Below are 27,709 nucleotides of genomic sequence, written 5' to 3' on the forward strand. Positions count from 1 at the left end.
GGATGAATCAGAAGAACCTACAAATAACAAGACGGGACTAAAACTAAACTTAAAAATGAGAATGCATCTAGGGATAAAAGGGGTAACAAGAAGAGAAGTAGGCAAGGTTGCGAGAAGCAAAGTGGTAGGAACTGATTTGAGTCGAAGGAGCACTTAGTCACAGACACCCGAAAGAACCCAGGGGAGTAGAAAGGCAAAAATAACACCCGAGAGAGAATACAAGTGGGGAATCGGGAGACTGTGATGAGGAAATAGTCCATGCAAGTGGGGTATTCCGGAAACCATGGATGAACCCCTGGGAAATCCATCGCCCCAGGATTGCGAGCAAGCAGATGGGATGAGGTGTATAAACTTATGGGCTCACAAAGTCCCTTGGACCCGAAAGGTGCCCTGAAACATCCGATAGTGAGAGGTCCCTACAGCCCGCCGGCCCATCTGCTCATGCACCAAGAGCGTACTGTGTTGGGCTCAGTGGAAAGATTGGGTCATTGAGCACACGAGCAGGATGAAAAAGAAGGAATAAAGGAAGCCACAAAGTCATACAGGAAACGATTGCTGGGACAGAAAAGAAGAAGAAAGGTGAATGCACATCCGGCCAATGAAGCTGGGTCCAGGTATCCCCAAAGGTAAACTGGCCCATCTGTGAACTCCGTTGTCACACATAGCTGGGAACTAGCCTGACCCCAACAACATGCAAACCGAGGTCCTTTGGGCAGGTCCTGGACACTCTGAGCCAAGGGAATGGTTCGACTGTGCAATGGGTTTCTGTAAAAAAAGACCAAAGTCCCATATGAACGCACCGCAAGGCAGACCCGTGGAGGATGTCCCAAGGGAATCCTGGGACACCGGCCTTAGACTAAAGAGTCCGTCAGAACTCCCCGATCCTATCCTCCACAGGTATGAGGTGTGGGAGTCACGACGCTTGCCTATGAGGCAAAAGGAGAAACTCTACTCAACGCATTTCTTTCTTTTGACCCAGTGCTGGAAGTCGAAGTTATTAATTGTGGCATTCCACCAGCTACCAGGGGAGGGGAAGGAAGAATGTGGGTGGAGTTAAGAGGGCAAGGCTGTAAGTTAGGGCAGAGAGGGGTAAGTCATGAGATTTTTCACAGCCCCCCAATAAAAAAGAAGCACACTTTAGGAGATGCATTTATTAAAGAAAGGCAGAGCGCTTCCTATAATGCTGCAAGTAAATCGGGAAAGGTGCAGGTCTTCTAAATGTAGAAAGGTGTGCGTGAATATGTTCTGCAGAGTACAATCCTGACAGGAATATTCACATGTGTTCTAAGCAGACGTTCCCGTAGTCTAGTGGGTAAGTCACTCGATTTTGGTCCTGATGACCCAAGTTCGAACACCGGTTACTGGAACAAAAGCAGATCAATCACGTTAATGGCCACTCAGTTTTTTTGGAAACCGAGACCCAGGAGGCATTTTATTCCTCGATCTCAAATCTGGGAAAATCTGTCCCAATGTCCAGCACTGTTTTGGCCCATACCCTGTCCTCTCTTTGTTTGCGTAGGATCGCTTTATTTTGTGATTCCTCACAAGAAAAATTAGGCTGTACACCAACCCCTAGTCATCCTTCCCTAAAAAAGTGAATGAAAGAATGATAGAAATGTATTCATTCTTGCTGTCCACTTTTTCTGAAAAAAAACCCACCATTTTGAATCTTGGTTTGTTAAACTCACTACAAGTCCCCGCCCCCCTCCTCCCGCCCTCCAACCTCCCCATGAAGGTGAGGACATATACAAAGTACTCCTTAAAACATAATCCTGAAAAGTTGGCATATAAACATTCAGAAAAGTGTGCAGATGCATGGGACATAGTATTTTTCAAGTCAGTGTCTTGGTGAAGTGTCATTACAGGCCCCCTTAAGGTACATGTCCAGAGTTATACGCAAACACATTTTTTACATAGACATCTTTAGACCACACACAAACAGTAGAAGATGGAAGGCAGGGTAATACAGAAATTAAAAATCTATAATCTGCACAAAGTGCCAGAATTATTTCTGTTTTTTCCTTTCCCTTCAGCACATAAGCCCATTTTACAGCCCTGTCCTTTTCATCTGTGTACTCCTTCTCAAGTGTTGGTCTTGTGTCATTGAAGTTTTGTGGTTCCTTCCTCTCTAGAATTGAACCTGTTCTCATCTCCCAGCCCTTCTTCACTCGCCTGTGCCCCCCCACCCTCCAAGCCTTCTCCTTGACCATTGGACTCTGCTCTGCAGTAGTGCTAGGATGAGTAGGGGCAAAATGGCCCACTCAGTCCTCACACTTGTACAAACCAACGCAATCTTAAAGGTAAGGGACAGTTAAGCGATATACCTCCTTCGCCTTTTGTGGTAACATGGGCCGAGGAACATCTATGCTCTTAAGAAGGGTGTGAAGAAGAAACCAGTATTGACCCAAACAATACAGTATGATATTTCAAAATAAAGGGAATATTTAAATCAAGGTTGTATACAAATATTTCGATTGGATTGTGTCCTCCCACGGATTCCTCATCTTCACATATTTCCTTTCCAGCGTCGGTTGCTTCAGAATTTCTTTTCGGCAGAGGGTGCCGTGCATTGTCATTGTCGACTCGATGTCCCTCGAAGGCCTCTGTCTCCCTTCGAGGTTGACATCATCGATCATATAAATAGCATGCACAGTGGCTGTTACTTCAGTTCCGTTTTTCCGCGATAACTTTCACTTTGCATACAACGCATCTGGTTTCTCATGAAACTTTGTCATAACTCCACTATGGCTGCTTCTTCTACCCCAAAGACCGATTCAAGAAATGCGTCGACTGTGGAGCTAAGATGTCGATAACTGAACCACATCGGGTTTATTAATGGTGTCTTGGCGTTTACCAGAGAATGGCTGACTGTGGATCTTGCCAATCCATGATGGGTAAGTGTCATGATGGCTGCCCCCGGAAGACCAGACCAGGCCCAGCAGCCCCGGAAGCAGGCATCATGCCACTTGGAGCATGCCCAAAAGCCCCAGTTAGGGGCTGTTTGGGTGCAGTCCTGGCGCCTATGGCGCCAGGCTCATAAAGATAGTCAGTCCGGGCGCCATGGGCGCCAGGCTCATTATTGATAACTTACCTGAAGCAGACCATGCTGCATACTCACCTGAGGCAGACCATGCTGCATGAAGACTCAAGCCAAATGAGGCTTAGGAGGGACTATTTTACCAAAGGGACTATTTTGTTACTTGGGTGGGGCTGTGGAAGAATACTTACCTAGATCTTCTTCCAAGGCTATTTAAACCACGCCCGGACAGCCACACGTGCTTCATGTTATTCTGCTTGCTGCAGCGTAACGCTCACCGTGTTTTCAGCAGCTCCAGTCTTCAGCCACGCCCGCTTCAGTCCTGGGACTCCTGAAACAAGAAGAAAAGAAGGATAAAGGTTAGAACAGGAGTTTTAACTTTAATCCTTACCAGAATCCTGATCAATTTCGCCACGGAGCTGAAAGACAGAAGTCTTTGAAGCATCGCTTCGCATTCCTATGGCGCCACACTGAACTCACCTGCTTGGCGGTACCTCAGCATTCCATCACGCTCTCTCCATCTTGCGGCCGCCCTATGACACCTAAGGAGACAAAGACAGCAAGGTGAGCAAGGGGACTCTCTAAGGCTATACAAGCTACCCCCAAGGACTTACCTGATTTACCACAGGGGGTACTCACCTCATCTCGGGTCGGCGCAGTCAACTCTGCTTCATCGCCATACCCCGGTCCCTAAGGGGAAAACCACAATAGACTTACCTGAATCTTACCAATTGCCATTTGGAAATCTTCGAGTGGATTAATCGGCAACCTGCAAGGAATCTGACAGAGTGAAGATCAGACATTTTAACTCTTATGAACAATTGGACTTTAGAGTCAATACTGGAACTCACCAATCCCTCTACGCCAGTGAAGTAACTGGTCATCAACGCGCCCCTGCGGTCGACGCAGGATGGAGAGCTCATCCTTCCAAACCATCAGGTGAGACTAAGGAGGGGACATCAAGAGTGATCTGTGGGAAGACAACAGGAGTTTGGAAGGTGGGTTGACACTCAATTGGCGGTGGTTAATTCCTCTTCTCCTTTGCAGAAGAATATTCCTGCGAGCCAGACAAACTAGGCTGAGCGGGCCAGTCCAGTCAGTCATCTCGGCGCTACACGTCACGCTGGTGAAAACAGCGGCCCAGTTCCGGTCGACTCCCCCGTGGGAACCAGGTGAGCGTAACAGTAAGATGTTGAAGGAACGCAAGGGGAAACTCGTGGCGGGTAGGCACCCTCTAAAATCCTGGTCCATAACTCTGTCAAAAAGGAGTTCTTCGGATGAGTCGAGAGGTGATTCATCGCTGAGGAAACAGTCGAAGAAATGCTACTGGTCACAAAGTGATTCTTACCATTCCTCTTTTTATAAAGGATTTGTTAAACATATGGAATGAAGCACTCACACCAGGCTATCAAACGGCCACTATGAGAGAGACGAGTATTAAAGTAACTGCGAAACCAAATAAGGACCCCACCTTTTGTGCCTCCTATAGCCCCATCTCATTATTAAATATTGATACTAAAATATTTGCTAAAATATTAGCTGATCGGCTGATGACCAAGATCACCCATTAATCCATCCAGTCCAATGTGGGTTCCTCTCGGGGAGATCAACAGCCTTGAACCTGCAAAGACTCTTCACGGTCATGGCGCAACTTGATCCTGAGGTCCAAGCATTATTGGATGCTGAAAAGGCCTTTGATTCGCTCAGGTAGGATTTACTATTTGCTAACCTTGAACGAATCAGAGTTACTGGATAAGGGTCCCCAAAAAGACCCTGTTACCTTTTCATGTAGCCCTTCAAAAAAGTGAAAAAGCTAATTGGGATGCACCGGAGAAGAGCCGGGCTGTCAACAAAAATCTTACAAAGAAGTATATACCTTCTAGTAGTGACCTTGAAAATCTGTCCAAACACCTGACACCGGAAAGCTTGGGGGTACAAGCTGCAACTTCCACCTCAAGACAGGCAGCATATCGCACAATACCACTGGACAGATCGCTCGGAGGTGATTCATCGCTGAGGAAACAGTCAAAGAAACGCTCCTGGTCACAAAGTGATTCTCACCATTCCTCTTCTTTGGAAAAAAACAAAGAAAAGACTCCACAGATCCCCGTCCTGACTCCTTGCCTGAACGCAGTGTAGCTTGCCCAGGTAAGTCAGCGACTGCAGCTGAATGGGAAGCATTTAGGCAGGAGATGTTAAGGTTTTTGAGAAGGTAGCCCCGGACCCCCACCCTCCGACCCCCTCAGAATAAAGGTAACAAGCCATGACCCTATTGGGCCTTCTGAGGCCGACGAGGAGAAAAGTAATGCTAAAGCCTGGGAGCCCTCGAGCCCGGGTGAGATGCCGTTGACCCATCGAGAGGCCTCGAGCAGAGGACAGGCCCAGCCTTCGTGCCTCGGTTCGAGGACAGGCTCAGCCCTCATCCTTCCAAGACTCCAAGTCAGGGGGTCGAGTACTTTGAAGCCAACTCCATCGACGTCAATAGCGGTGAAGCCTCCAACGCCCTTGGAGAAAATTGATAAAACATTGAAGCCTCCTTCCAAAGAGAATTTTTCAGTCCGTCTTCAATTTTTGAACAACATGAGCCCTCTCATCAGGACACCCCACCTTGTGGCTTAGAATATGGCACACCCAATGTCCCCGAGGCTCTCATATCAGAGGAATCAAGAATGAGGGATTTCTATGATAATTTAAAAACCGCAAGTGGCCTTTACACTTCACCAGAGTTGGAGTTCGGAAAGCCTGATCCATCAGAACTTGTTGAGGCATCTTACAGGCAGCTAATATGCAAGCTAACAGAATTTCTGTGATGGGGCAGACGAGCTCTACCTTTTAAACAAGATGACCTCATGGACATCTTAGATAAGGGTCCCCAAAAAGACCCTGTTACCTTAAAAAAAGTGTAAAAGCTAATTGGGATGCACCGGAGAATAGCCGGGCTGTCAACAAAAACCTTACAAAAGAAGTATAGACCTTCTAGTAGTGACCTTCAAAATCTGTCCAAACACCGGAAAGCTTGGGGGTACAAGCTGCAACTTCCACCTCAAGACAGGCAGCATATCCCACAATACCACTGGACAGAGATGACAAGCATTTCAATGCTATGGCAAAGAAAGTATTTATTTTCAGCCAGGTGTATGACCTTGAAGTCCGTCAACGACACTTGTGCACTTGCTAAATTTACCTACATCTTGTGGGATTGCATATCTATGGCGGCTGAACATATCCCTGAAGGAGAGGCGAGAGAGGGCTTTATGTGAAATATGGGAAAGACTTCATGTGCGAGTCTCTCCAATCAGATTTGGACTCTGCCGACAGGATTATCAGAGCCATGGCGACGAGCACTGTTGTACACAGATTTATGTGGTTGAGGAAGTCTGCGTTTGTGCCTGATGTGCAGTCTAGACTTCTCAACATGTTCTTTGACCTATGACAGACCTCTATTTGGCAGTAAGGCTGACGAGAGCCTAGAAAAATTACAGACCTAAAAAGCAGCAGCCAAGTCACTCGGTGCCGCCATCTGTCACAACCTTCGCATCCCACAACACAGCCTTGGAGGGGTAGGCCCTTTTGCTGCTACTCCTCCTTTGGAAAGCGAGAGCACTGTCCTGTCAAAGAAAATGCCTTCGTGGTGGACGTGGAAGAGGTGCCAAGCCCGCCAAAGCAACTGCTTCTTTACCATCAACCGCTGCTTCAGCTGCCTCAAAACCACTCTGAGGCCTTAATCCACAAGACCCTGGTGGGAGGCAGACTCACTCAGCATCTGCAAGAATGGGAGGGCATTACTTCAGATGCTTGGTTATTGCAAACATTGGCCCAGGTATACTGCCTCACCTTTTTAAGAAGACTTCTGGATCATCCACTGGGGAGCCACTCTTACGAAACTCTGGATCTTTTCCTTCTGCAGGATATTTTGAGTCTGCTAGCGAAAGGACTATAGAACCAGTGCCTGTGACGAAGAGGAACAAGGGTGGTACTCGCCTAACCTTTTGATCCCCAAGAAGGACGTAGGATTGAGACCCATTTTGGACTTGAGGTACTTGAATAAGATCCTCAGGAAGGACACATTCAAAATGGTTACCCTTTCTTAGAACCATCAGGCCCTCCAGCTTTAGGATTGGATGGTGTCATTGGACCTTCAGGGTGCTTACTTTCATGTGCCTATCCATTAAAAGTACAGAAAGTACCTGAGGTTCGCTGTTGGTGGTTCTCCTGTTCAGTTTTGGGTTCTGCCATTCGGGCTGACCTCTACCCCGGGGGTTTTCACCAAGTTGATGGCGGTAGTGGCAGCGATTCTCAGGAGGGGGGGGGTGATACACATCTACCCTTAGCTGGACGATTGGCTGATCCGGGCCCATTCTCCCGAACATGTCCTGGAACATCTCAGCATAACCTGCCACTCTACACAGACTGGGCTTCTCCCTCAATTTCAAGAAGTCCCACATGATACCTTTCCAAAAGCACCAGTTCATCCAAGCTGTCTTGGATGTGTCCTCGGGTAAAGCCTCGCCTCCCAAGGTGAGGGCTCAGCATATTCTGAAGATGGTCACCAAATTCCAGAATGCCCAGCGTCATTTTCTGGTTCCAGAATGTGACACACCTATGGTGTTGCCATTTCTACTGCATCTAGCTAATCTGGGGCGCCAGTTTGGCATTGTCAAGGATTACTTTGATTTTTAAGCACACCTCTGAAGAAACTCCTTACTTTAAGATGCTGCTGATTATTCCACTCACAAGTGTTTTCCCCCAGTCCCATTTGTAGTCCCATTTTTGGACTTAAATCTGTTATTATAGTTCCTCATGTGTGCTCCTTTTGAGCCTCTTCACTCTTGCTCGTTAAGGCTACTGACACTGAAAACAATCCTGTCAACGGCTTTTAACATCTGCCTGTAGGGTGAGCGAATTACAAGCATTATCTAAGCAACCATTCGCAACTTTTAACAAAGAGAAAGTGGTCTTGAGAGTTAGACCTACCTTTCTACTGAAAGTTTCTAATTTTCATATATCACAAAAAAAAGTTTTGCCAATTTTTGTACTCTCCCACCACCACCCTAGTAAGGAGGAAGAAAGACTGCACAGACTAGACCCTAAAAGAGCTTGGAGCTTCTACAGCACACGTCTTGCTAAACTAAGGTAGCATGATCACATTTTTGTCAATTTACTCCGGACGCAAATTGGATCTGGCAGTTACTAAACATACGTTATCTAGGTGGATAATTCTGTGTATGACAGAATGCTATAGGCAAGTGGCGAATCAAGCCCCGCTATGGTATATGGTTAGTTTATTTATATAGTGCCTATACTCGATGTGTTTCAAAGCGCTTCAAGGCAAAGGAGGGAACAAGGAAAAAAACAATGACAATCTTACAGGCCATGAACAATAAGAATGTGAAATAACTATCGTACTCGGCCTGGCGATGTTTCAGATAGTACAAACGCTGAGACATAGATAAGGAAGGGGGGTTGGAGAGTGGGGAAGGAAACGGAAACCGACAGGTGACTACCGTACCAGGCCTGACAACATTTCAGATAGTGCTGGGGGTGGAGGGAAGAAAACAAGTAGGAGAGGAGACAGACAAGGTTTCTATCATACTGGGTCAGGGACAATTCCTATAGAGTAAGTGCATAGAAGAAAGTAAGGGAGGAGGGAGGAAAGGGGAGAGGGGGATAGAACAAAGAGTAAGCAGTGTAAGGAGTGGTGAAACAAGAGGGGAGCATAAACAAATGTAGAGGTGAGTGGTAATACATGTTGTTACGAGAGAGCAGCAATGCCAGCCAGGATTCAAGATGGGAACAACAAGATACAGGGCAACCATGAGTACAGAAGCAGCATGACTGGAGAAAGGTGACATACCATGAGTCAATGAAGACCAAAAATCAAATCCAGGCATAGGGCACAGAAGGGATGCATCAGAATGTAACAAGACAGACTCGTGCAGATGTAAGTGGTAAGGTGGGGGCACAAGAGCATCACAGGGGGAACCAGAGGGTGAGGCTGACGAGGTCATCACGAGGGGCGGGGGGTGACCAGTTGCAAAAAAGGACATCATGGGGGCGGGTGGCTTTAGGTTTACGAGCTCACTCCACAAAGGACATGGCTACTTCTGCCTTACACAGAGGGGTGCCAATTCAAGCCGTCTGTGCGGCAGCCACTTGGTCGTCTGTTCATACCTTCACAAAGTACTGTTGCCTAGACTCTGCTTCAGTCCAGGAGAGGGGATTTGGAAAGGCTGTCCTACACTCCATTCATGACAAACATTCAAAATGTATTGTTCTTTTCCAAAAATTCGTACTCCACTTTCATACTGCTTTGGGAGTCTATCCAAAGATGAGGAATACGTGAGAGACACAATCCATTTTGAAGAACAAGTTATTTACCCCTGGTAACATTCTTTCGACTGGATGTTCCTCCCACATATTCCTCATCTTCCCTCCCAGCCTACCCCGCAGTAGAATTTCTGTGTTTTACACCTTGAGTTCCTTGAGCGTCTGATCTTGTTTGACTACACTAATGCCGATTATCCTGTGGGAAGAATGCGAAAAAACTGAAGTAACAGGTGCAGTGCCTGCTATTTATACTATCGATGATGTCAACCTCAAAGGGAGACGGAGGTCTTCAAGAGACTTCGAGTCAATGAGGACGACGCATTGTTCCCTCTGCCGAATTCTTTTTTCTGAAGCAGCCGATGCTGGAAGGGAGATTTAAAGATGAGGAATACATGGGTTGAACAGCCAGTCGAAAGAACGTTACCAGGGTAAATAACTTGTTCTTCTGATGCTTGTGAATCGGCTTAGATTCACATGCTTTGCATGTAGTCCAACATCTAGTGGTAATCGGAGTATTGAATCTTTTTTTCAAAGACCAAAAAGAGATGTCGACCTGGCCAGTGTCTGTAACGCTATCCCTAACGTGACATGTAGTGTACCCAACATCTCTCACATGTCGAAGTCCCCAGATTGTTTCTTTTCTACCATTCTGGTCGGTCGCTTTCATGCAGAGCTCGTGTTGACGAGGTTTATTGCTGTTACACGCGTTTTGGACGCATCCATCGACGACTTCGATGACTGTTCCCGTTTGCCATCTTGTGAATCTTCGTTTGAGAGCTACAACTCAATGGCAGTTGTTGGCCTTTGCCTTCAGGCTTCTGTCTTACAGTAGGGAGAGTGGGGGCCCCTTTTCCTGACACTTCTTTTTAGAGAATGCCTTTTTCTTTCCTTTCCCTCCACTTCCTTTACTTATGTGGCTGCTCCTCTTCCACTCTAGAATGGAGAGGACTCCATTTAAATGTTGTCCTTCCTGTAACAGGAAGTTTCAGTGGAAGGACGCTCAGAGAGAGTCTAATAATTATCCACCTCGTGCCCACGACGAGCTGCGCTGCAAAGCCTGATGACTTAGGCCCGAGGTGCTTAAAGAAAAGCACACAAAGTTGTGGGCAGCCTACGCTATGCCGGCCAAGAGTCATGATCCCGTTGGCGCTGTTGCTTTGGATGAGGTTTTCTTTAGCAACCACGGCTCCGTTTAGGAGACCGATGACATTGTGGAGTCGGCTGACTCCTATGTGCCTGTCCTCAGCCCGACGAGGCATGCTGAACGCATTGCTATGGGGAAATCGCACCCTGGCGACAAGGGCACACACTCTTCTCAAGGCCACAAGCCCTCTGCCTCATTCAATGGAATCATCGAAAAATACTTCAGCACCGTAGGCCCATCTAAAGTTTCGATGGTTCTTAGTAAACCTGAGGGTTCAGGGCCCGCGGCACCTCTGCTGTTGTGGCTGGCGCATGGTCTCAAGTCTTCCGTTACCCAGGATGCCGCCCCTAAAGTTTCAAAGCATGTTTCTGATGCATCAAATGATGTGCTGAAACGCACTTTCTTAATCAAAACTCACCCTTAACTGAGGGAGAAGTATTCTAAGGAACCTCCTCATGGTTCTGGACCCCAAAAGGTCCCTAAACTGCACTCTGGGTATACCCGGGCCTCCTCCCCCATTGTCCCAGTCCCTACAAGGGCCCAGAGAGCCATCTCCTTCTTAGCAAGCTTTTCCACTTCCAGAAACCTCAACTTCCTCTTCATGGACTAGAGAAAGGTTTGAACACTGCATGCGAGAAAGTGTCTGAATATATTGGCTTCTCAGATCGATTTGTTGAAATTCTTAAACCGTCCTGTTCCTTCGAGGAAGGCCCTAGGTCCTCTAAATCTCATAGGCTTCACTCCCCTGAGGCTCACTCTGCTTCTCCTAGACAAAAATTGCCTGATCCCTCTGAAGACATTTTCAAGATGATCAGGGCGATGACGTCTACTGTATTCCAGATCGTGAGGGTGGCTCCCAAGACTCGATTTCTCACGACCCAGATGCTTGGATTCCTACAAATGACCAGGGGAATTGGCCCACTAACCCTGCTCATGAGCCAGAGCCTGATCATATTTGTTTTTTTGACTCCCCTCCTGTATCCCATTCCAGGGAGGATTATGATCAAATACTTTTCAATACCATCCTTTGGAAAGCAGCAGACCATTTTATGATCATCACTCATGAGGCGGTGGCTGACTCTGACTTTGTAAAGAACATTCTCAAGGAAAAAGTTCCAGCCAGTCAGGCTATCTCGCTTCTTAACTTCATTTAAAAAGCGCATTGCTCCCTCCTTGCTTAAGCCCTTCATACGCGGGGATGAATCCACAAGTTGAGAAGATATTTCACCCCATGCTCTTGATCCATTTTATCCGGGGTCCATTACCACAACTAGAAAACTTGTGGGGGTTCTCTGGTCTTCAGCTGAATCTCACCCTCATAAAGACTGCAAGAAATTCTACGTCTTGGACGAAAGAATCACTGTTTTTGCGGCCTATAGTACCCACGTCGCTAACAATACTACTCTCCTTGCTAGCCTCAGTGATGTCCAATGGGGCCTGGTACAAAAGCGCTTAGCCATTTGGTGCAGTTCTCGTAACCTTAACCCAATTGACGGTTCACCCACACACATAGTCCTTTATATTGCTCACCTCTTAGACTCTGGACTAGTTTTAATTCACTAAAGGTCCACCTTGCTGCCCTTTCCGCTTACACCACATCTCAAAGAACGGTTTCCTGGTGGAAAGTCCCTGTAATCAAGGCTTTCATGGGAAGGGGTAAAAATACTTCACCCTGCTATTTCTATTTGACTCCCGGATGGGACTTGAATGTTGTTCTTACTAAACTTATGGACCCTCCTTTTGAGTCAATGCACAAAGTTAGTCGTAAGGCTATCGCCTATAAAACTGATTTTCTGGTGGCTATTAAGTCTATTAGGAGAGTTGGTGAAGTGCAGGATCTCTCGGTTCAAGGCGCATATGTAACTATTCATAAGGACAAAGTGGTTTTGCACACACCCACGCTTTGCGCCTAAATTCATTTTCCTGTTCCATGTGAACCAATCCATTGAACTTCCAACTGTCTTTCAGAATCCTACTAACTCAAGACGGACCAATTCTTTGTCTCTGTTGGCGCTGGTAGATAAGGAGACCCTGTCTCTAAGTCTGCAATCTCTAGAAATTCATCCAAATGTTTTTCTCTGGTTACGGGAGATTTACCCTTTAGGCCTATAGCACATTCTACTTGAAACACAGGAGCTACTATAGTTTTAATTGCAAATGTTCCTCTTGATTCTATTTGTAAAGCCGCTACCTGCACTTCTGTTCATATCTTCGCTCATTATTACTGCTTATATACACACTGAAAGACTAATTCTCTGGTGGGTCAGGCAGTGTTAAGACATCTCTTTGCTGCCGTTCCTTCACACATCCACCACTATCTCCTGATAGTGCTTGCTAGCCGATGCACAGCATGTGCGCGCGGATTGGTGGCCAATCCTTTTCAGTGGCTAACACTAAGCTCTGGAACGCTCATCCTTTAGCCTTGCGTTTGACTGTAGACCATATGTAGTTATGCTGTTCTTTGAAAACCCTGTTATTTTGAGAAAATGGCCTGGCTGGCTGTTTTGGTATTGAAAAGATTTCTGTAGCACGAAAGTTTCCCTGTATTCGGTACAAAAATTGATAACCTAACGTGATTCTAAGCAGGATTGCAAGCATCAGAAGACGCACATTACTCACTGTAATTGTATTTCTGGTGCTTGTATCTGCTTAGATTCACATGCGCCCACCCTTCCTACACTCTTGGAGCGGAAGGAACATAAACATCTTACACCTTATTTTCTTATCTGCTTCTCTACTCACCAACGCGTTATCTCCAGGCTCCCTCATGGCAGAACAAAAACAACCGGGGGGGAACCTCGGGTACACTACATGTCACGTTAAGGATGGGGTTGCAGACACAGCCAAATCGATGTGCCTTTTCGATCGTCCAAGAAACAGGTGCAATATCCTGCTATTACCACTAGATGTTGGACTATATGCACCGCATGTGAAACTAAGCAGATACAAGCACCAGAAATACGATTTCAGTGCATAATGTATGTCATATGCTTTAATCAAACACACCATCTGCACGTAAAACAAATAGAAAATACTCAAAAACAACCTACCCCAAAGGAAGAACAGAAAAGATGCAACAGACTGCAGAAAGTAGCACTCTCAGCATAGTTCCCGGGATGGTAGGTAATTCACTTGCCACATAAAGGTTATCTAGGCTGAAAATGGGAGTGATAGTAACCTAACTAGGCTCTAGGGTCCAAGTGGACCGAGGGGGCAGTTCATAGTAAACAGTACCTGATTCATTTCTTGGTGGGCTGAGGCAGTCCGACTCTGTGCCTAACGATGATTGGAGTGGATCAAACTCCGGTCAGGCACGTTGGATTGTGTGGGCCCAATTAGCAAGTGGGTGGTGAGCAGGGGTGAAGGCAGGTGCTCTGTGCGGTTGAAGGGCGGCTCTCAAGGATGCTGATCAGGGCAGTCCCAGTAACACTTCACAGTTGGCCCGGCCGAGTCGATCTTTAGCCGCTGGGAGGGATCGATAAGTGACGCTCTTGCGGTTCGAGTTGATGGACAACTGTCATCTAAGTGGTGATCTTGGGTGTATCGATGTGCAATGAGTGAGGTGGCAGTTTACCCCCAATTAATCAGCCTGTGGCAATCCAGTGAATCGGTTCAGCTCCCGGCATTGAGCAGTCGCTTCGGGCCTAGCAGGTGATGGAACCAGCTCAACACTGTATTGTGTCCTATCTAAAGTTCAAATGCAAACAAGTTCGAAGTGGTGGCGGAGCGCAGCAAACAGCGCTGGGGACTTCCCTCTTGTTACAGGAGCTTCATCTGGTCTGGTCCGCCGGTTGCTGTGAGGCCCACTCAAGGGGACCCAAGGATAGGATGGTTCCGTTCAGGGTCTGCTCTCCCAGCTCAGGAGATTCTGGTGCAGAGTGATGGGTCCTGATCCACAGCAGAGGTCACTCCCGATGTCCCCTGGGAGCGGGCATGGAACAGATATTTCTTGTATCTTGGATGATTCCTTCTTCACCTCAAGCTAAGTGCTTTGGAAAGTACAACTTTCCCAAAGGAAGTCCTGTGATATTCAGAGCAAATATGTTGCCTTAAAGGATTCAAGAGGGTCTGAGCGATCTGCAGAAGCAGATGGGGAAACTTCTTCTTTTAAACCTCAAACGTGATTGGACTGAAGCTAGCCTGCTTTAGTGGTGCAATTCCTGCTCTTTCATGGAGTGTACTTTGCCCTTCTGATGTCACACCCAAAGTCCTTTGCTCCAGAGGAAGTGGCGGGAACAGGAAAGTGATGGGGACAGTGAGAATCAAGATGGTGGAAGTCTTCTTGCATTGTCCAGATCCCTCCCACCTATCATAATCCTGCCCCCTTCCCTTCTTACTGAGAACAAAGGCCTTTAGAGATGCACCAACCTGGTTTGAGGCTACTCCTTTTGAAAGGGTATGCCCCTTTTATGCCCAGGCCCAGGACAGCTGCCTGCTTTCTCGTGTGGAGGGTGTTAGCTGCCCTTGTAAAGACATTAAAGAGGAGGCCCGACCCTCCAGGTTAATGTCCTGCAATTTAGCAGACTACACCCGACTGACCAAAATACACTTCACCTTCAGAGCTGACTCACAGGAGCTGACACGTGCAATATCAATTGCTATGTGGCGGCTGTGATCATTAGTACCATGCCCTGTGCTGAAAATCAGGCATAGCTTTATGTCGGAGATTATCCTGCCACCATCCTAGGTTACTTGTTGTTATTGTCGTTTGGGTACAGGGATGCATATCTTAAATCCCGCCCCTGCACGACCGAGACTTTTCTGTCACTGCTGCTGTCACTTGGGCATCTGTGTCCTTGTGACCTATTCCATGCCAATGGTAGAGCAGGCACTGCGACTCAGGATACTGATGCAGCAGGCCACAGATACTTACTATGCTTTTGGCATGGAGCTGGTGAAAGGGAAATCTGATCCGCAGATTACGCTTTCTGAGATGGAACTACCTTCATCATTTTATTATTCAATCAAAATATAGCCCACTCCTTGTGCCCTTGTCCCAGCCCTTTTTGTGCTCCTGCCCTCTTTGTAGCCCTCATCCTGTCTCCTTTGCCCCTGGGCCCTTTCCATGTCCTCTGTGCCCCAGATCTCTTTCCATGCCCACTCTATGCCCTCACTGTCCCCAGGGTCTTTTCTATGCCCTCTCCGGGCCCATGGACTCCTCTCCCCCTGCCCTCCATGTGATCCTCTCTGCGCATGTGGTCTTATCTGTGCTCCCCTCCCTGTCCCAAGTGCCCCTTTCCCTGCCCTCTACTTGCACTTTTGTGCCCCTCTCCCTGCGTTCCTGTGCCCCTCTCCCTGTCTTCTCCTTGGGCGCTCCTTTGCCCCTGCCCTCTTTGTGTGCTCTTGGGCCCCTCTCCCTGCCCTCTTTGTGTGCTCTTGGGCCCCTCTCCCCGCCTTCACTGCTCTTGGGCCCCTTTCCCAACTTTGCATAGAGGTCAGAAATTATTTGAGGACGAAGAACGAATGTGAACACATTCATTTAAATCCTTCCAATTATTGGTTACTGGTTCCTGGATCATTGTTTTCTTCCTGCTTCACAGTATCGCTATTGCGGTCTCTGCACTTCCTACCTCCTTCTCGGAGCTTTATGGGGGTCTCGAGGTTCTGTAGGCATCCGCATTCCCATATGCCATCCAGAAGCCCTAGTCTCTTAGCACGGCAGCACGATGCCTCCTCTTTCTCCACAGGATTATTCACTGCATTGAATCGCTCTTATGCTGAACATGTCAGGTTCTTGGTTCGCCTTTCCTGAAACCATTCCCCATAAAGCAGAGTACATCGTCAAGGAATGCTTTTTTCTTTCTTTAAATAAATGGTTTCTTCTCTAAAACCTTTTATGGATGTGAACAGGTTTGTCTTTTGCCCATTTCTAAGTTCAAATGTGATGGGCCCGAGACTCGATCTACTGCTTTTGGAGTGTAATGCAAGCAAATGGTGGTCCGTGGACATTCACAATTGTACAGGTTCACGGGATCGCTAGTTCGTTTTGTCCTTTTTTTAAACTTTATTATGCTGTATAAATCTTTCCTCTCTCTGAAAGCCTGGAAGTCGCAGTGCTGCATTTTTCTGTGTTTATCTTGTACAAACCCTCAACCAGCATAAATGCTACCAATTTGAAGTGTATTTTTTGGTGAATCTAGTTTATTAAAAGCTTTAACACAACATTGTATAAGTCACAAAAATGTACAATTGTAAAAGATACATTTCCCCAAAAGATATATAAAAATCTGTCTTGCAAAACATTTCCTTACTCGACAACTCCTAAAATGTGTGCTTAGTTCATATAAATGTTTTCCCCCCCAAAAATCACGCATTATTAGGATTTTAACTAGTGCAACAATTATTGCTGTTGAATGTCCACGCTTCAAAAGTGCTAGTGATGTCATTAGTTATCTCACGATTAGAGTGACCAGGATTTCACCTCCGTGTTTCTGAGGCAACAGTAGTGTCTTAATCTTTTAGCTCTTTTGTTTTGAGTAGCAAGAGCTTATCCTGGAGCGAGCACCGGAACTTTGTTTATTGTTAAGTACATTCCCGTTTACCACATGGTATACACTCTTTACTAACAGTACTTTGTTGTGCACCAACATTCCCCTTTTTCTCTCCTCAATCTTGACCAGAACCATTCACTTTTGAAAAGAACCCCATGTATTACACATTTGCCGAATTTGATGATTCTTATATGAAGTGTTGCTGGACATATTAGCCAGTGCTTTGAAGTTTCAGGATAATCCTGATCCTTATCAACAGCATCTGCCCTCTCCCACAACCGCGAACTGGGCCCCGTCTATGAAGGGTACTTAGTGAATTGAACCTAAAGCGCATATATATATTTGTCGATATTTTGGGTTCGGGAATTTTACCACATATGCTGGGGTTATACTATACTGTCTGTAATGTTTTGACATTTCAGCGTATCATTTTTACCACACCTTCTGTTCATGTTCGTTGCGCCATTCTACCAACGTAGCTTTCGTAAACACCTTCACCGGGTTTTCCATTAACTTTGACTTTTTAGATAAGATATTATAAAGGTGAAGTGCCAAACATCTATGATTTGTTTCTCTGCCTTTGTATCTGTGTCACTTTTCATATCATGCTCGGCTCTGTAGCTCCTGTCACATGACCGGGAAAGTCAGGTGATTTTAAACTGTCATTCATCTTGGATTTTGTCAGTGAACATGTTTGGTGAAGCCACCACATGGTGGTGCTAGTTTGTGGGGTTGTGGTTGCTGAAACTTCCATTGTAAATTGATTTAGCATTTTCTGTTGGAAAGGGGGTGGGGGTACTAAGTCAGATAGCCCAGTGTTTGTGCACCTAAGCACACCCTCCCAGTTTTTCTTCACATACGCCCTCACAGCAGCCATATTGCCATGCCCATAATGTGGCCTCGTCTCTCCCAAGCTTCATGCTCTCATGTTCTCCCCTTTCCTTCCTTCTGCAGGTTCCATGTTGTCGCCTCCAAAGGTAACCTGGACTGCCTGAATACTATCCTGCTGCATGGGGTGGACATCACCAGTCACGATGCTGTCGGTATGGTACCAGTGCAGACAACTTCACTGATTTTTACTTGGTCATTATTTGAGCCCACCCTGAGCAATAAATGGAGTTTCAAATCTACGTAATTCCAGTCTTAACATTCATGTTTCGGCTGTTTTTTAAAATGATTTATTCTTGGCCTGGAGGGCTGTGAATGGGCTGTTTTTATTAAAGAGTTGGCTGTATTATGTGGTCAAAACAAGAGGTGATGGCTGGAAGGTTTAGAATAAATCTTAACCTCTGGCATTGCTCTGGGCAACCCTTCAGACCATCGTTCTTCGCCTGCCAAGCCATTACAGAAGGGGAAAGTCCATATGCGAATCAGACCTGGTCCCACCCCAAAAGGGGAAGTCCAGCCCAAACGGCTAAATCACATCCCTTCTGCACGAGACCACAGTGGGACGGGTATGCCCAGACGCGGGTCCCGTGTCTGCTGGGCCTAGAGACACAAGATACTCCTCACTGATGACGCCCACCAAGGCTGAAACATGTCTGGGGATGCTTGTGGTCTCGTGCAGAAGGGATGTGACCTAGCAGTTCGGGCTGGACTACCCCTTTGGGGTTTGGACCAAGCCTGATTTGCACATGGTCTTCCCCCTTTTGTAATGGCTTGGCAGGCGAAGAACGATGGTCTGGAGGGTTTCCCAGAGCAATGGCAGAGGTTAAGATTTATTCTAAGCCATCACCTCTTTTGTTTTGCTCCTGTATTACGTGGTCGCCTGGGCACACAGGATGGTACGATCACTAAACGGAAAACTGTCCTGTACCTCTGCACATTTGAACGGCCTTGAGCGTTTTAGAAAATCTGAAAGGACCTAGCGCCTTGTTCTTCTACCCACCTAGTCCTCCCCTGTAGCAATTACGGCAGCATGTGGCCTGTTGGAAGTGGAACACCCCTAACCCCACACAACAACATTGTGGCTTATTTGTGTCGGTCAGAAGACAGCCTAGACCGCCTATAGCAGTCTGTTGCCTTAAAATGCGATGGGTCAGTGTGAGCTGTTAATTCAATATAAAACCTATGTTTTTTATTTTAAGATATGCGTTTAATATTTCAAAAACTAATTACAAAGCCTTCTGAATTTTTTATAAACAATTCATATTTCTAAAAACACTTTTTTAATACATACACAAAAAGCTTTCTCATGTTGTAATGTGCAAAAAATGCAGAGCATAAATGTGCTAATATGCATGTGCAAAAGTAGTCGCTAGCCACACCAGGCTGATCCCTTGTGTATTTGCTGCATTCCATGTAGTCATGCCCTTGCCCAGTCACATTGGCACATCAGCCACAGGCATTTAACTGACTCCCTTCACTAGCCAAAGCAGTATGGGGGCCAGGGTATAAGAGGTTGGTTTGTGGAAAGCCTTCCATAGCTAAAACTGAAATTCTGTACCTTACCAACACATGGTCCTATGGTCCTTCGGAGATCTACTCCTTTTCAAGGTAGCATTGCTTTTATTTCTCCAAACGTTTGCACCAAATTCTCGGTCCCCTTTTGGTGCAGTATAGATTCCAGTACCAGTCTGTACATTGCTCTGAAAGACCCACTATGAACTGCTATTTTCCTTCACAGGAAGGAATGCCTTGCATCTGTCTGCCAAATATGGACACTCCCTCTGTTTGCAGAAGCTCCTTCAGGTAAGGAAGAGGGACTGTATTTCCGTATCCACAGGGGAGGAACTGGGGCACATGTAAATACAGCTAACTGTCATTGCCTCTGTCCACATTTCTTTTGAGCATGTTGGAGGTGAGCAAGAGAGGAGGGTATGTCCTTCAGTTGCAAGTTGCAGTATGGGGCATAGATTGGGTCTTTCTGTGCACGGTGGTTGTGCATGATGATTGTTACACTAAGTGGGAATGTAACGTAGATGTGAAAATGTGGCAGTTATTGGCAGTCCTCTTTGGAAAGGGGGAGCTTTGCATACATGCACCACCATAGATTGTGCAGCTATCAGCAAGCCGTGGCATGCAGACATTTTTATTTATGTTGGTGGTGGTGACAAATATTGCAGAATGAAGATGTGGAACCACGTGTGAAACCTGCCCCCCCCACCATCTTCCCATTTCTCAGTGGCCTGTACGCGATCTTGCTTAGCAGTCTGCTTTTAGGTTGGGCCCAAGACATCCCAAATCATTCTTCCTCTGCATAGGTTCCTCAAGCAAAATCCATCTTCGCATCTTCAGTGGTGGATAATGCTCACTGGCGGTCACATCTTCAGTGGTGGATAATGCTCACTGGCGGTCACATCTTCAGTGGTGGATAATGCTCACTGGCGGTCACATCTTCAGTGGTGGATAATGCTCACTGGCCGTCACATCTTCAGCGGTGGATAATGCTCACTGGCCGTCACATCTTCAGCGGTGGATAATGCTCACTGGCGGTCACATCTTCAGTGGTGGATAATGCTCACTGGCGGTCACATCTTCAGTGGTGGATAATGCTCACTGGCGGTCACATCTTCAGTGGTGGATAATGCTCACTGGCGGTCCCATCTTCAGTGGTGGATAATGCTCACTGGCGGTGCTTGCAGTGATTGGATAAGTAGCTTGGGTGATAGGGTGGAAACATTCAGTTTCACAAACCCATAAAATCGCCCACAGACAATTTCAAAATAGTAATGAACATGGTTAAATTCACTCCTTTTCCAATCAAATGAATGATTGTTTGGTAAGTAACTCCCTCCACACTGAAAAGCCAATGTCTGTTGGGCATTTTGTGAACCCAAACTTTATTTTTAGAAGGGTGAGTGCATGATTTGGACATTAGGAGCCCATTTTGGGTGCCTATAGTTGGGGTATCATCATCATTAGAGGTCTTCATCCGAATATTCCAATCAAATTGAACAAGTGATGTAATCTTTAGGGAGCCTCCTGGAATCCTGGCAAGCTCCCTAATTCTTGCCTTTAGATCTCTTGGATAAGGTACACGTTGTTGGGAAATGGAAAGAGCACAAGATTCATTGCTTTACACAAACCTGTCCTTTAGGGTCTCTGAAGCAATGAGCAGACCTGCCAATCCAGATACAGCTACCATACATCACAGATCTGTGTACTGTGTAATGGCGTGAGACATTGGCAGTGATGCAGAATCTCACGGTCCTTTTCATTCCTGTTAAAGATTGGGTATGTTGAGGTGATTAATGGAACTCTCATGGGGAGTGGTTCTGGTTAGCTTTACATCTTGCTTCTTGGATGCTTGTCAATTTCTTTTGAGTGTTAATTTAATCAGTGGTTTCATTTGTAAATGGTGCTTCTGTAAGATTCGTTGCACAAACACCTGCCTCCAGCGTAATGCCAATGCTGTCCTGTGCCTAATATGGTTCTCCATAGAAGACGGTGACACATTCTAGATTTTTCCAGTGGGCAAGGAGGACTGTATGGCTTTCCACAATTGCTGACTAAATTATGGGAAAATGAATGTCTTGGAACATCTCCCATAACCTCTGTGAAATGACCGTAACAAAGGTGATTTTTCCTCATAAGTGGTTCATGAAGCCCGCTCACGGGATCCAGTTACTCCAAGATCACTTCAAAACCATTGTCATTGATCCCTTTTCATCAATGCGTCCAGTCTTTGAATGCATCTAACTTGTTGGTCTTCTGTAATGGGGATTATGGGTTTGCTTCCCACTGACCGGGCTGTTAGTCAGTGTTCCTGTACCACATTGCACTACTTTCATTCCTCTGCACTGATTCTAGTGTGAGCGCAAATCTTGTTCAGCCCGACCAAAGCCATTCGGTGTGCTTTTATTTGCCGGAGTTTGTGTAGTTATGTTGTGATTGGGATCATCCGAACGATCCACCCCATCTCCGTTCCACTGTGCAGGATAGAACACTGTTGGGGGGTCGGTGGGGGTTACCACGTGGGAGTTTAGGAGCACCAATTGTAGTCTTGCCCAGGGCTAGTCCCTTAGTTTAAGGCAAACTGTGGGTCCCTTTCTCTCTCTTTCTTTCTCTTTCTTTCTCTCTTTCTCTTTCTTTCTCTCTTCCTCTCTTCCTCTCTTCCTCTCTTCCTCTCTTCCTCTCTAATACCATGCATGAATGTCAAGCTGAACTGGATGCTTAGTAAATATAAAAGTAGTGCTACAGAGCAGTAATTGTGTTCAGAGGACACCAAGCACACTTTAAGCCAAACACACGATTGCTTGTCAACACCAAAGTGATGCACGGTTTCTATTAAAAGTGGGAGGACATAATTGCTAGGGATGTTACACAGCTTTTGAAAATATAAAGCAAGCATACAGTAAGTGTATTATGAAATAGTTTCTGTAGGAGTTAACAGGACAAAGTCGGCAGTTAGTGTCACACCAGGTAAGTATTTACTTGCAAGATCCCATAGGTGAAGAAAGTGAGCCGCCTATCTAGGGAATCTCATACGGTCATCACTGCAGAGTCTGAAATTCAGGTTCCTCCACCAAAGACTAAGAGGAGGTTGGCTGAATGCTGCTGTCGTAGGGAGAGAGGGAGAAGAGTGTGTAAAGGTGCAGCAGACGCTCCTAAGAGGAATCCCAGCAATTGATGCCAAGTGCGAAGACCTAGGGGAGACTGCTCACATTTGATGGTGGCAAATGAAGAGGCCCAGGGATTGCACCTGCGGAGTCAGTTTCAGGTGTAGATTGGATCCGGCTGGCGTCTGTACCAGTCCCTGCTTGCAGAATCATGGTTCTAGAAGATGATCGGACATGGGCCACATGATTACCAATGATGTACAATGTCAGTTTAGAAACCCACAATGAAGAGGCAAGCAGTCTCAAAGTGACCCGGAAAGGATATGCAAGCAACAATAGGGGGACAACAGACTCTGCTTCTGCAGGCTAACTCAGCCCAATGGCGAAGAGCAGCAGCAGAGCAATGAGGATCGACAGACGATGTTGGTGTCATGCAGCAAGATGTTCAGCAATGTAGGCAGCTTGTCATCTTGGAACTGGAGGAGCCCTCTTGGTAAGCTTAGAGGTTCCAGAATAGAGCATTGCTCAGGGTCCTATGAGCTTCAGGAGGGATGGGTTGCCAACTGACATAAAGGAGTGTGAAGCAGTTGTCCCCACATGTTCAAAGGAGGGAATTCTCTGTATAGGCTTCTTCTAGTCAAGAGCGAGAGAGGCAGACCTTTCTATTCCTGCAGTTGGCTTTGACAATGAAGGCTTCAGTAGCAGCAATCTTGGCATCCTTCTAGTAGGTGATGAACACCCACGGACGAGGCCCCAAAACCTCCACAGACTGTGAGCTGATGGGTGAGAGGGGTTCAGCCCAGCCTACCTAGCAGAAGGCTTGCACCATACAAAGTTTTAGAGGCCATCCAATCTTCGATGGCTGGCCAAACCACACTCATTACATCTCTGGTTGTATGTGGGTTAGGGTGTGTGGTATGCCCTATGCCAGCTCAAACCATTTCTCATGGATCCCACGTTCCCTTTGTGGGCTCCCTCCAAGGCCTGCAAAATGGGATGACAATTTCTATTAATTTCTACTGCTAAATTGGAAGAAGGTGGCCAACAGTCCGTGGCCCACAAAGACTGTGCTTAAAACAAGCTAGCCTTGCTGGCTACTTTACAGCAATAGTGCAACCTGAAAAGAGCAACACTGCCACCAGCCTGTCTCTAAGCACACTGCCTGGGTGGAAAACGTATCCAGGCTAAAGGAAAATGTGGGGGAGGCAATGTCCCCCTGTACTGGTAGCCATAGTGACTAGCAGCAAGACCTAAAAGTAGAATGGGGGGGACATGGTCCACCAAGCACTGAGCGGGATCAATCACTGCTACTTAAAAGAAATTGGTTGAAGTGGTAATTGAGGATGATGAAGAGCTTCACTTGCTTCAAATCAAGTAAGCTACTCAAACTAGTCAGAAAACATACCGGGCATCTCAGAATGAGGCTGAACAGCAGCAGAATGACTTATCTTCAAATGGGTATTATTCAGTGGTTGACTTGTTTCACCAGTTTGTGTTGAGAGACCTGTAATTAATCTGATTTTATCAAGTTTAAGAATCTAAACTGCTCATTTGAACACCAACTACAGCTTTACTCCTACTGCTTCCAAACGCTGAAATGGTGTACAGAAATTCTTCTGCTCTAGACATGAGCTAAGTGCGCACGCTGATGATTAAGTCATCGCACCCTGATGGAAACTACATACGAATCCTGCAGAGTAATTAACACACAAAGCTCTAGTTATGTTTCTCTTCTAAATCTAGACGGAGGCCCTTCATGTAGGGCATGCTGGTTAACACATCATCACCTCCCGCCGTTGTCTTTATAGAAACCGGGCTTGTAACACCACCGCCGAAGGGAGACAGACTTGATTGTCGTTGTTTGGTAACGTTGGGAATGTATGGAAAGGATAACGCAAACCAACAGGAGGTCGCCAATTGATGACACTGGCGTCTCATGCGTAGGACATCGTGCTGTTAGCGCCTGAATGCTACTTTTAGACAACACGGTAAGCGGAGCGCGCACTGCTTCTTCATGGTATGGCATTTGTAACGTGCCTATACACAAGTGTTTCAAGGCGCGAGATTCATGAATGGGTATATACATTAGTCCGGATTGACGAACTTACAGCCTTCTGCATATACATTCTTTCAGTGACATTGCAACTGGTATATTACTCATGGGCATTATTTAATTTCACTGACCAACTTACTAATGTATTGGTTGGCCATCATTCGGATCCCGAGTCTCATGGCTTTTTTTTGTATTTACATATTTATTGCATTTTTAAACATAAACACATAACATAACTGAATTTGAACATATGCACATATTAAGGAATGTTCCTTTCTTCAGTCTAAGCAGATAACCATGGCAAATTCTCAAATTTCCCATACACCAATAGTGAAGAATTAGAGTAAATGAATCAAAGCCCTAAAAACCTTTCCCATATTTGTTCATACAAACGTCTTTTCTTATCTCTGTATAGAATCAGTCTCTCCATTCTTGACATTTGTTGTAAGTCTAACAACCAATCTGACACTGCTTGCATTTGCTCATCTTTCCAGTTTCGTAAAATAATCTTTTTTGCAGAACCCGAGGCCCTGAAAAACCAGCAACGTTGCGGAAAAGATAGATCCTCTACCAGATCTTCTTCTCCAAGGATAATCCTCCTGTAATCATAATCTAAATACAACCTCAGAACCTTGTTCATGGTTTCCGTGACCTCTTTCCAAAGGTTTCTTAAGCTGTTGCATTCCCAAATCTTGTGCTCAAATGTAGCCATGCTATGCTTCTATCTCCAACAGGTCTCTGATTGCACAAAACCTCTTGCATATAGTTTTTGCGGAGTCCAAAACACTCTGTTCAGGATTCTGATTTGTCTAACTCTTTTTTTGCCTCAATTCAATGATGGCAATGCCACATTCTTGCATAGATTGATCCACCTGCTTCCATTCATCTTAGATACTATCACTTCGGACCATTTGTCTAGTAGCTCTTTATTAGTTACCTTGTATTGTGCTAAATGCTTGTATAGCTTTGAGGCAATATGACCATCCAATGTATACTCACGCAACCACTCGGGCCAGTCTTTGCCTTTCTCAGGAATTCTATCCCTCACTGCTCTTCAGTTTCCTGTATTCTCCTAGTCTGCCGTCTTTAAGGTCTTTTTCCATGACAATTTTTTTTAAACTGATCCATTTTTTATCTTCAAAGATTTCCCAACCATTGGATTCCATCCAAGAACCAATTAGGCCATAATATTGTTTCCCTCCTACTGTAATGTCCTGATTTAGCCACAGCGATGAGCTACTAGAACTTGAGACAACTTCCATGGTTTTTTTCATGAGCCCTTTCCAACATTCCCTTAAAAATGTCGTTGGTGCATAGGATCTGCATCCAGCTACATCCTCCAATGTCAGTACAGCCCTCGGTGCTAAAGGAGCGCACTTACTAGTCTCAGCTTGTATCCAGCCTTCCAAAGAGTTTTCTAAGAAAGGTAACAGATGTCATGCACCAGACGCCAGATGATAGTTTTTGAAATCCGGCAGTCCTAGGCCACCATTTTCTGATCACAAAAAGTTCCAGAGTTTTAAGAGAGGTTGCTTTCCATCCCACAGAAATGTTTGTATCATGTTTTGTATCCTCTTTATAGCTTTCTTTTTAGCCACCTGAGGGATCAGGCTTAGTATATAATTAATGTGTGGAGTTGACGTCATCCTTACTGCATTCACTCTCCCACAAAGGCTTAGTTTTAAATCGTTCCATCTTTGTAAGTCTTTTTCCAGGTTTTCCGTAACGCATGACAGGTTCACATCTATCATTTGATCTACTTCCTTCATTAGCCAGATACCCAGGTAGCACGTTTTTTCATGGCACCATTTGAAACTGTAGGTACTCAGCTGTTGATTTGTACACGTTTTTGAGTCTGGCATAGCTTACGATTTTGACCAGTTTATTTTATAACTGGAGTACTCGTGAAAGATGTTAATTAGTTCAATTAGTGCCGGGACAGATGTTTTGTAGTACCAGGAGAATATTGTCAGCGTAATGCCAGATTTTTTGACTGGCTTCTCCAAATTGTATTCCTTGAATTAGCATATCTTCTCTTATCTTTGCTGCTAGTGGTTCCATTGCAAAGACGAATAGTAAAGGGGAAATGGGGCATCCTTGTCTTCCCCTTTTCAGTTCAAAACCTTGTGACGACAGACCATTTGTATTCACACTAACCGTCGGTCCAGAATATGGAAGCAGTATCCAATTAATCATGTTTTCTCCCATTCAAAAACCTTGTAGTGCAGCCAAGAGGTAGTTCCATTCGATTCGATTGAACGCCTTCTCTGCATCTAGGGATAAAACCACCACTTCCTTTGTCAGTTTCTTGATTTCGTGTAAGGTTAGTAATGACCTCTGCATGTTCTCCGAAGCATGCCGCCCTTTAACAAATCCTGCTTGATTCCGATCGATTACTTTTGGCATTGGGTATTCCAATCTCAATGCCAAGGCTTTTGCAAGTATCTTATTATCAGTGTTAATCAAGCATATAGGTCTATAGCTGCTCAAGTTCAATGACTGTTTCTCTTGCTTCAAGAATAGAGAAATAGTAGTAAATAGTAGTATGTATAGTGGTTGATGGAAGTAAACCTTTACTTGGAGAAGAACGTAGCATGGCCAGCATTAGGGTAAAGACTTCATCTGGCAAGATTTTGTACAGCCCTGCTGGGAGTGAATCTGGCTCTGGATATTTTCCTGAGTTTAAAAGACTCGCAGCTAGTTTAAGCTCTTCTATGTTAAAGTCCTTCTCTAGACTCACTCTGTCCTCAGTGTTTAGCCTCTTTGAGTTACACCCTTTTATGAACTTTTTTTATTTGATCTTGACTCATATGCACATCAGGAGAATACACATCGGCATAGTATTCCTTGAACTCTTCGTTGATCTCCGTTGGCACATACCCTAAATTGCCTGCTCTGCCTTCAATAGCACTTATTGTTTTTTCACTGTCCAACGTTACATGTAAACGATGAGCCAGTAGACCATCACATTTTGCACCTCCTTCAGAATAGTTACATCTTGTTTTAAATCGTTTTTCTGCTTTCCCTGCAAGTATTTCTTCTAGATATTTTCTTCTGAGAACATTGTAAGAGTCCACTGAGTAATCTATCATATTTTGCTTTTCGAGTTTAGCAATCTCTTCACTCAGGTTCTTTATCGCTGTTTCCCTTTCTTTT

At 45.6% G+C, this 27,709-nt stretch overlaps 1 protein-coding gene across 6 annotated transcripts in view; it reads left to right on the forward strand.

Annotated features, from left to right (window-relative positions):
- UACA (uveal autoantigen with coiled-coil domains and ankyrin repeats) overlaps positions 1-27,709 on the forward strand; it is a 523,730-nt gene that overhangs the window by 251,548 nt on the left and 244,473 nt on the right. For all 6 annotated transcript variants that reach the window (XM_069624208.1, XM_069624210.1, XM_069624213.1 and 3 more), the window contains exons 3-4: positions 17,954-18,042; positions 19,626-19,690. In XM_069624208.1, coding sequence (XP_069480309.1) covers positions 17,954-18,042; positions 19,626-19,690 — 154 coding nt within the window. The remainder of the gene's footprint in view (positions 1-17,953; positions 18,043-19,625; positions 19,691-27,709) is intronic.

Source organism: Ambystoma mexicanum, chromosome 11 (assembly GCF_040938575.1).
Source record: "Ambystoma mexicanum isolate Mex_15411 chromosome 11, UKY_AmexF1_1, whole genome shotgun sequence".
In the NCBI taxonomy this organism is placed as follows: domain Eukaryota; kingdom Metazoa; phylum Chordata; class Amphibia; order Caudata; family Ambystomatidae; genus Ambystoma; species Ambystoma mexicanum.